At 40.8% G+C, this 11,242-nt stretch overlaps 1 protein-coding gene across 1 annotated transcript in view; it reads left to right on the top strand.

The window, feature by feature from the left end:
• The first annotated feature begins 6,750 nt into the window (after positions 1-6,750).
• LOC135476120 (neurofibromin-like) overlaps positions 6,751-11,242 on the top strand; it is an 82,917-nt gene continuing 78,425 nt past the window's right edge. Inside the window, 2 exon segments of the mRNA XM_064756024.1 lie at positions 6,751-6,862; positions 9,380-9,523. Coding sequence (XP_064612094.1) covers positions 6,803-6,862; positions 9,380-9,523 — 204 coding nt within the window. The 5' untranslated portion in view covers positions 6,751-6,802.

The following is an 11,242-nucleotide window of genomic DNA, read 5'->3' as shown; positions in this document are numbered from 1 at the left end:
CCAATAATCCATAAAAGGGCCTAATTTCATTAAACTTCATAAATCAAGCTTTCATATCTCTTCTCGTAATTATTCCATATCTTAATTATCCTAATTATGGCCCTAGACAAAGTCCTTTATGAAAAGAGTTAAAATAATTTTCGGAAGTCTTGTGAAAATATAGCCTTCAATCTTTAGAGTTCATTTGTTGTTAACAAAAAAAAAATCAAAAAAAAATGATGCCGAGTTGCGTGTCACTGACAGTATGGCCCATGCCCACCTTACAGTTCGCACATTGGACTGGGCTAAAAAACAAACAAACAAACAAACAAAAATAGAAAAGAAAAAGTAAGTAAACATATGTTAAGAGACGGTTTTCATCGATCTTGCTTATTATGCTCACTGCTTTTTTATGCGTTCTTTTTCCTTTAAGAATACTTCATTTCATATTTAAACTTAGGACAATGAAATAAATACAGATCGCGAGTATTAGAATGGGGTCATGATTATAAAAGGAAAGAATCCGGTTAAATAGTCAGACAGAAACCATCGTCTCTTGAATGACGCCTGACAAAAGTCTTTGCAAAAGCTCTGGTTTCCTTAATCTGCTCTGAGACTCACTGGTGATCGGGCCAATAAGTAGCTGACGACGTTTGACATCTGGCACGAATTAAATTCTTAACGTTCATTGAAGACCACTTGTGTTAGACCAATATGGTCTTCACATCTGTATGTATGTCACATGTGATGAAAGTCTGTCAATAACTTGCCACAGGTCGGTGGTTTACGCCTGTAACTCCGATTCCCCCCACCCAAGAAAATTGACGGCTATAAGTGAGAAATTCTTGGTTATGAAGTTAAAAAACAATAAATTAAATAAATATCATTCAAATAAATAAACAAAACCGTAATCTATACTCTGCGGAGGCCGGGTTCGAACACACGACTTTTGAATTGACATGTTAGAAGCAGTCTGCAAGTATACTGACGTCAGACAATCTAAATCTCATACATGGTAGGATACACAAGCATATTCTAGCGTTAGGATAGTGACATAGATACAGATCGTGTGCATACCAACGTCCTGAATATAGACCCGAGTTTGAACATACCGTATACATCGCCATTACGTAACCAGTTTGTCACCAAACGGCATGCCAAAGGCAGGAGTGAGCAACAGACCTACACAGCTCCTCCAGTGACGCTGACACCTGATTTAACAATGTAGGCCTACTAACGTACCGAGCAGGTCAGCTTCACCCACTCCTAAGAGGAAATCGACGCTGTTGAAAGCCGAAAATTTTTCTGCCTGCCAGAAAGCTTCGGAAATGCATTATAACAAGCTCTGGGTCCGACATTACACTACTCTCGTTGCTATGTGTCGATCGGCCATTTTGCGGCACGTCTGCACTACTGATATAAGGCTACAGCGTGTAGGGGTTAGAGAGTAAAAGTAGAGCAGTGACGACAGCTAGTGTGATAACTGACACTGGCGTATACGTCTGTTCTTACAGTATAAATTACGTGTCCATCGACCTGGACAAAAAAAAAAAATCACAGCTATCATATGGGCATGATACAGCCGCAGGAAAAGACGTTTACGAATCTTATTTAACCTATATATAGGCCTAGCTGTTTTTAGAACATGCCTGAACAGCACCGCTTTGACCCGATTTACTGACTATCAGAACAAATTATGGCTGCTAAACACGTAACTACGGGAGCCTATTCGTGTCAGAGTGGTAAAAAAATCGACTTTCTTCTGTCGAAATCACAATTTTGTCTCTCATTTGTCTCTGATGGAAGCCGATAGTAGACATCTCGCTATCTCGACCTTTCTAATACAGGGCGAGGCAGCGAGGTAACGAGGACGCGAAACGAGGTAACAAGGCAGCGAAGCGAGGTAACGAAACAGCGAGGGAGCGAGGTAGCGATGCGAAACAGCAAGGTAGCAAGATTAACATAATCTCTCTACATAATCTCGCCGTACGTGGGAAGGTCTGCCAGCAACCTGCGGATGGTCGTGGGTTTCCCCGGGCTGTGCCCGGTTTCCACCCACCATAATGCTGCCCGCCGTCGTATAAGTGAAATATTCTTGAGTACGGCGTAAAACACCAATCAAATAAATAAATAAATAAATACTCTACATAATCTCTCTACCTCGCTGCCTTGCTACCTCGACCTTTGCAAAGGGCGCGGCAGTGAGGAAGCGAGGTGTCGAGGCAGCGAGGTGGGTAGCAGTTATTATAATCACTTTAGTGTCAGGCTGAGGCTTACACCGCATGTAAGTTCTTGAGACACCTGTGATGCCGGTTGAAATCAACACACTCCAATTTCCTGGCCCTGTAACTATTATAAAATAGTCCCAGCTGGGTCAGTAATATTCAGCGGAGATGTGAAGGGAAGCTTTAGGAACTGGGGTGCAAAAGCTGGGGTGGTGGGGGGTTTGGAGCTGGGTCAAGATTTTTGTTTGCGTATATATAGTGATCACTTTTGCTTCCACCATTGCACGTCTTATTAATCTTGACTACGCCATATTTCAGTGGAAAAACTTGCTTTATTATTTATTTATTTGTTTATTTATTACTCAGTTGTGGCTTTACGCCGTGAATCGTAAGAATCTTTCACCTGTACGACGGCAGACAGAATAATGGTGGAAGGAAACCGGACAGAGCTCGCCAAAAAACCTACAACCACCCGCAAGGTGTTGAGAGACCTTCCCATGTACGACCGGAAGCCGGTCAGAGCTGGACTTGAATTCATAGCGGCCTCATTGGAGAGAGGCTCTTGAGTCATTACACTGCGCTAGCGCGCTAACTTCCTCGACCACTGAAATTTGAGGGATAAATTATTTATGCATTTCGCTTTTACACGGTTATATTATTTTGCGTAACGGTAATAATGGCGCTGTGCTATGTAGCATTATTGTATCTGTAGAACCTCTGACACCTTTGTCAGTTTGCCTCCGTTATATTCGTTTATCTCCGTGTGTTTACTTTTCCACATGTGCGCGTGAAAAAAAAAACTGACCTCAGTGCAGTATGACTTTATGTATTAGAAATCTAACATGTGGTTGGGAACAATGTGACGTGTGTTTGAGATGTCACTGTCACGTTGTTTTTGTCGCTGAGTCTTGTTGGTAATCTGTTAACCTGCAAATAATAGGGCAACCCCGAGCTGTAAAGACTTAAATCCGAAAACGCTCACTGTTATCAATCCATTTGTTTCTGGGTAATTTTACACACAGCGTCGCGTCACTTGTGAAGAAAGGAATATTTATTTTATTTAAATACTTGCCGTATTCATATGCGTATCGAGCTCTCCATCCAATCAGTCATAAAGAACTCATTTATGCAAGAACTATTGGAAACCTACGGTGGACCATTTGTACTGTCCAAAGTTTTCAACATTTTCTCGTAATTAACACCTATTCACAGACATTCCCTCTGAAAAAATCGGTGACGTGATTTACCACCATACTCTCTGCCCTCTGTTCAATATAGGTAGCGAAGCGAGGTAGCGAGATGAGCCATTTCAAAGCCTTGCTACCTCACTACCTCGCTGCCTCGTTATTTCGTTACCTCGCTTCGCTGCCTCCCTGCCTCCCTGCCTCGCTACCTTGCCCTGTATTAGAGAGGTCGTCGAAGCGAGATGTCCTCTATCGGCTTCCATACTTTCTGATTCATTAACATGGAGTTATCATCGGTGAGTAGGCTGCCATATGCATTAAAACGAATATTTAAAAATCTTACGCAGTTTTCTTGACGCTGTACTGTATATTCAAGATCAAATTTCTGGGACAAGGCATTAACAGGGATTAAGCTGGATGTGCAGGGGCACAAGAACGTGTAAGTCTCTTGCGATTTCTCGGGTGGGGGGAGGGGGGAAGCCTACATTTTAAGAAAATAAGTCGAAATTTCCACCCCACACCACCCCCACCCTTCACCCCGACCCTCATTTTGAAACATAGGAATGTGCTGGTAACCCCTTAAAGACCCAGCAGAAATGTGATTCTACTGATGTCGAAATGGAGGCCTATATATTGATACGGTAGAACTTAATAGGCTGTATCGTCGCAATGCAAAATGACCACAGTTAAACCCAGTTCTAGGAATCCCTGTATCCCGCCCTCAACAAAAGAAACAAACTCACGGTGCAGAGCTGGATACTCGTATACTTTGTCCACACTTTGCAGAGATCGATCGTTGATAATCCACTGATGCAAAGTCATGTATATACATGTAAATTAAGGACCACGAGACTTAGTAACATATTTGCTAATGCGCCTGCGTAAAAAAAATACGAAATATACTCAGAGCTAATAATGTTTAGGTCAAAACTTCAGAGCTGACGTGTTATGAATAGTTAACCAATCACCACAAGAGAATCGTAAGCACACAGAGGACGCGCTGCACGGATTGTTTCATTTTACTTACATGAAACAAAGGCTATTTTGGTATTGCCAAGATAACAAAACGACTATATGCTAAATGTTTGTTTGTTTGATGCTTGGGGTGCAACCTTATTTCAGCGATGACATGGTGCTACTATGCTGCCTCAGTTCGTTATAGGCCACGTATACCAGACTGAAATACAAATCTCCCTCGCAGAGAAGGAGCAAAATATCATCCAACACATTCAATTTTTCTTTAAGAGCATTGTATAACTCTCGTGGTTACGCTACCCTAATGAGAGTTAGAGTGACAATAAACAACCGTCGGCGCTCTCTTGTGTTGATTTGTATGAAGCTCATTGGATGTCACTTGTATTCCACCGATATGATATATATGACTAGAGGAACCCGGAGTTCCCGGTATAGAACGACTGACCTTTGGCAAATTACTGGGGGGATGGGGGGATGGGGGCTCTCAGATGTGCGGTATGTGCTGTCGGTGGATATATATTAAGTCGTATCTAGTGAGAGACATTATCGAATTTAACATTCTTGAACATTTTCAAATCTTCTACATTACCTGTCTGATAATGGTATTGAACTCACGTCTCACTGTAACCTTGGGATTGGAAGGCAAGCGCCTTGACCACTCGACCAAGACCCGCTTCATGTTGCAAAGTGGTTCCTCGCTTAAAATAAAGTTTAGATAAAAGTAAAGTGGTTTGCTTTTAAGACCCTGCAGGCATATATAGTGGCGTCATAGCTTGATGGGGCCACACTGTGACCATAACGAATGACAGACGTTGTGGAATTGGGGTCGCATTGGGGTTTTTGTGAGAGTTCCAGTGTGTCTCCAGGGGGTCTTTGCGTTCTGAAGAGACGATCATAAGGATGCCTCTTACAGTCTTCGTTAGGACACCATGCAGACTCTGTTATTGATCTCCGTTTACGCAACATTGATACTACATGGTCTCGATCTGTGAGCTCTCGTGGCGTACTTCGTCCATTCGTATACTAGCCGTTAGCCAGTATGGACGTTCCCGGTCAATAATCGCAAGGCCAATTCGAAGAGTCATACTGTGAAACAGTTGAGGCTTGCGCCTATATTTCATATAGTTATCTTAACTAAAGTTCTACAGACAGTTAATATATTTTGGGGAAAAACATTGTTCTGTTATATCCAAAAAAAAAAAAAAACCATGATCGATGCATGCTTTTTCACGCATCTTAACCAATTTTTGGATTTTAGATTTCAAAGGCCCAGTGCAACATAGACGTGTATCCAAATGAGAATTCTCCACTTTTTGCAATAAAATCCCTTAAGATTTAATCCAGCCCTTATGGTGGGTCGATTGGTTTGGTTCTTAAAAATATGATTAATTACATGCATATAGGCCTATGCCATCACACCATTGCGGTTGCTGTGAGTTCAAGTCCAACTCATGCTGGCTTCCTCTCTGGCCAAACGTTGGAGGGTCTTGCACCAACCTGCGGATGGTCGTGGGTTTCCCACAGGTGCTGCCCGGTTTCCTCCCACCTTAATGCTGGTCGCCGTCGCATAAGTGCAATATTCTTGAGTACGGCGTAAAGCACCAATCAAAAAAAAAAAAAAAAATCTTATGTCATCAGAAATGGCGTAGCTCACAGGGAATTTTTAGTTCGAAATGTCAATCAGGCTTACGTCTCGAGGTTTACGTACACTGCAGATAATGTCCACAGCGGATCACTGTCGGTCCTTGATCGGAAAATTCCGATTGGGTTATCTGTACCTGGGCTATATATCGCGTCATGCACTGGAACACATTAGTTAGCTCATTAGTTTTCAAAACAGAATGAATTACGAGCACAAGTTCGAATCCATGTTTCGTCAGCATCATGGTATTGTCATTTACATGGTACATGTATTGCAGTCTTGTCTAAGTCTATTCCCTACACTCATAAACTTTACAGTTGTCGTATAATAGAATACGTTTTTATAAGAACACTAAATAACTTTAAAAAATTATATCTGCATGCGAATTGTCCACAAATAGGAATAACATCTTTTTACCCATACGGCTTTATTCACTCTCATTTTGGTTTAGCCTATTTAGGCCTTTTAACATGTATTTTCATTTATGAAGAAAAAAAGGATAAAACACAACAACAACAAAAACACGACAAATCCCCCGCCATTATCCTGATTTGATTATATCGTAAACAAGATTTTAATAATTCGATGTTGTCATAAAGCTGCTCATTATTTCGTATCGAAATATATCTCAGAGACATCAACATATTACGTCACTGTGTGTGGTCTGACCTTATTCCATATTTGGAAAAGATTAGTTCATTGCGCATGCGCCGCACTTCATCAAAATAAGGAACATGGCGGGCTGGGGATGAGCGAGCGCTGAAAAGCCCGATAAATTTTGGTGTTCTTCTTTAAAAATGGCCACGCAGAAGCCGGGAGAATGGGTCCAAGCGCTCATCGTGCGATTCGACGCCCAGGTATGTGCATAAATTGTCGAGACAGCCAGCGGGTTACCTGCAATCCAACCCCAAAGCCGGGTTCAGGGATCGCTCGGAAAATGATGCGGGGCTGGTAAATTTATGAATGAAGCCTTCAGTACGTGCGCCGACCTTGCGGCTTCCCCGACTCACGCTAAAAATTCCATTGATTTTTACCCCCGGTGGGCTCCCTTAGACTTTTGTGAATGAACCCTCTGTTGAATGTGCGATCGCTTGTGTTTCTTAATGAAAATGAGGGGCGATTGCAACGATTATAATGCTGCGAAGTGTTGTTGGAAAATGAGCTGTGTGATTTTGACAGTTGTGGGTTTGCGTGGGCGGAAAGGCCTGACAGATAATTTGTCAGTCTCCATGCAAACCTGTACTCAACACGTACATCTTTACAGAAGAGAGCTTAACATCTTTTTTACTATGCAGATGAATGAGGAAGACTTTAATTTATATTGCCACCTAGGCTTGTAATTTTATTTACCTTTATTTCAAGAATAATTGATTAATATTGATCATATGTAGCCTGCTGATAGTGTCAGCACAGATGCTTTGTAAATATATGTGTTAATTTAGGGTTGTAGGGGCATTATCCCTCATAGTCTTATGAAATTACAAAATATATCAGTACCATTGTGAATTTGTCATAATTACATCTGTATGTACCAGTGCTATGTTGTATATATTGGGCTAATCCACAGACCCACATATCCATCTAACAGATCATACTATATATGTGTACGGTATATGAGTATATAATGAAGGACAAGGCTGGTAACAAAGTGCGACTGATTTTAGTACCTGTAACCCATTTCTCCGTTAGTTTTACACTCAACCTGTATTTCATGGTTTTAGAGGGGGTTTGGTCATATCGGTAATAGATTGTCGAAAATGTCATCGTCATTGTGGATACTTCCGGTCGTGCGTTGGCGGGGGTGGGGGAGTGGTACCGTAGGTAATACGCATTGGACACCACAAAGTACTTCGTATTGTCTTGTGAGTCTTAAGTTGCCAGTAGTTCGTTGAAAATTAGTCACATTATGATAATAATTTCCTCCCATCATAATGCTGGCCGCCGTCGTATAAGTGAAATATTCTTGAGTATGGCGTAAAACACCAATCAAAAAAACAAATGAATAAATCCTGATACACTGTTGGTGATGTAAGACTTGCAGGACACTACAAAGTACAGATAAGTGCAAAAATAACAGAGTTTTTCTCCCTAAACTTGATGAATTTTATTTCTGACATTGTATGTGTGCTTCTTTATATATACAATAACCATGTAGTAGTGTGACAGGGACTGGATCTATACAAGGCACTGTGTCCAATTACACTGGATTCATAGTTTAATCGCATCACCACTCGCACACCGGTTTACCCCACCCCCACACTAGCACTCGTTAAGTCATTTTTGCCAGAAATTGTCACAAAATATGAGATTATCATAAAACATAGCTGAAATAATGATAGTGAAAAATGAAAGTTGTTCTGCAGCTCAGGCTAATGTTCCAAAAATATTCTGACGGGAAACAAGGAATGAATTGTCATTGGCCCATTAATTCATGAATTTTAACTTTCATCTGTTTTACTAGTGATTCATATCTGAACTTCAAAATATTTGATTTATGAACTTCAAAATATTTGATTTATGAACTTCAAAATATTTCAGTTATGGACATCAAAATATTTTAGTTATTATTCCTGGTCTTGTCTCTTTCTGTGTACATCAGGTTAGTTTCAAACAAATAAAGCATTCTGTACAGAGATAATTTAGTGTAACAGCTTTGGTAGCCCAGTATATAGTTAATGCACCCACCTCAAACTCTGGAGACCCTGGGATCAAACCTGGGTTATACCAAAGATCTTAAAAATGGTATTTTTCTGCTGCATCGCTCACGTGGGTTGGCTCTCAGCTCTGAGAGGTTAACAGCTGGACTGATTGGCCCGGTGTCTGCATAATGTGACCGGGTGGGGTGTCAAGTCTGGTGCCTTCGGCATGATACTTCGGTTTCTACAACACTTTGGTGGCATGGACTCGCCCTGGCACAGGAAGACACAACTGCTATGTATACACCTACAATGACTGCTCATCGTCATATGACTGAAATTGTTAAGTACAATGTAAATTCCCAAAATAAATTGATTGAAAAAATTGTCCATGTACACCAATATCAATTTGCAGGGTGTAAGTAGGTAGTCAAAGTTCAACCTCCAGGTATCATAGGCAAACTACTCAGAGAAATTCAACCATTCATTTTTGTGTTCATTCACATTAATCTGATAAAATTTTTAAAAAATTGTTCATGCTGGCTTCCTCTCTGGCCGTAAGTGAGAAGGTCTTCCAGCAACGTGCGGATGGTCATGGGTTTCCCCTGGGCACTACCCGGTTTTCTCCCACCATAATGATGGCCGCTGTGGTAGAAGTGAAATATTCTTGAGTATGGCGTAAAACACAAATCAAATAAATAAATAAATAAATAAAAAATTGTTGTTTGTTTTTTCCAGCTGCCAATCAAGACTGGTTGTCATACCACTCAGTCTATACAGAATGTAGAGCAGAACAAAGAGTGTCTGGTGAATGTCAGCAAACACAAGTTCTCATTGGTCATCAATGGCCTGGCCAAAACACTCCAGTCTGTCGACAGTATGGTAAGACATAAGTTATAACCAATATTGAGATGTTCAATCACAAGAGGTGCAGATTCGAAACCAGTCACCGGCCCGGATAGCACAGTTGGTAGAGCGTCTGCTTCGGGGCCGGTAGATCCAGGATCAATCTTTGATCGAATCACACCTAAGACTTTGAAAAAGGAAGTTGTAACTTCCTCGCTAGGCATTCAGCATGAAGGGGATAGTGCAACGGCTGGTTGACACGTATCAGTATAATGGCTCGGGTGGGGTGGCTTACATGCCTTTGGTAAGTCGTCTCAGTGAAGCAGCACTAGATAAAAGAGTGGTGGAAATCCGTCCTGCTACAAGGAGGCACATTACTTGTGCATGCACCTAAGGATTCCTTCGTCGTCATATGACTGAAAAATTGTTGAGTACGACGTTTAACCCCAAGCACTCACTCACTCACTCGAAATCAGTCTTGGACCTTTAATGTGTAGATTCCCTCTGCTGTCAGTGTTGGGCCTTGGTGACAGCATACATGAAGGATTAACAGTGCTCGTGCGGCAGATGTTATGCACATTGTGACACTGACTGCTGTTGTTCAAATGAAATATTCTTGGATATTGTGTAAAACATTACTGTTATTAAAATCAAATCAATTTGATACAATTCATAGTATATAAATCTTAATGTACTTTACATTTACATTTCAGTTTATACACTATATTAATGTGCCTTTGGGCTTTAATATATTATGATAAATTGTTCAAAAGTGTTAAAAATGTTAAAATTAAAACAGTTGAATTTCAGCCTGAACCATGAAGATGCTATTGTAGCAAATTAGACTGGTACTAACTTTTAAGCTTATTTCACTTTTGATTGTTAAACTGTCCACTGAGTATTTATAGGCTGTTGTGAACAGTTAGTAATATCAGCGTATGCCATGCATGTAGAAATTATAGCTCAGCACCGCCAATTAATATCTGGGCTCTATTGCCTGTCCAATCAGGAAATTTAGTCAAGTACATACATGTATGTGTATATGTATGTTGTTCTCACAGTAGTCTACATCCTACAACTACCTCTCAAGGGAAGGATGTCGGCTGCTTCCCTTCCAAAGGGAAATAAGTACATGTACATTTTCTGGCACATGGTATTTAGCTTATTAGTACATTTGAGATGATCCTTTGAAAGTGAATGTAGTCCGTTGTTTCCCTTTCATGACATTATATAGTATAAATTACTGGTGTAATTATTGGAATTGCATTTAACTTTTACTCTGGCCATAATCAAGGCCACTTTCATGTGAATGAAATATTTTTGAGTATGGAGTAAAACATGAATCAAACAAATCTGGCATTATATTTAAGTATTTTTTGTGCTTCATCCTCTAATAATTGAGTGGAGCCTTATCTACTGTCATTAGATTTAATACTATAAGGAAAACAGGGACGTCGGTGGCCCAGGGGGGGGCTAGCACACCATCGTGGTGCAGTGACCCAGGAGTCTCCCACCAAAGCAGTCACTTTGAGTTTGTCCAGTTCCTGCCAGTTCTGCGGATTGTTGTGGTCGTTTACCTCTGAGTTCTGCCCGGTCTCATCCCACCATAATGCTGGCCTGGCCGGCATCATAAAAGTGAAATATTTTGGAGTACAGTGTAAAACACTGATCAAATAAATAAATCCAGAACACCCAATGTATGTAATAGAGGGGTTGCATGACCTATTTTTTTTTTTTTTTTTTTTTGGCATTAAT

This window comes from Liolophura sinensis, chromosome 10 (assembly GCF_032854445.1).
Source record: "Liolophura sinensis isolate JHLJ2023 chromosome 10, CUHK_Ljap_v2, whole genome shotgun sequence".
Classification (NCBI taxonomy): Eukaryota; Metazoa; Mollusca; class Polyplacophora; order Chitonida; family Chitonidae; genus Liolophura; species Liolophura sinensis.
Note: the sequence above shows the minus strand (reverse complement) of the source record. Positions and strands in the feature narration are given on the sequence as shown.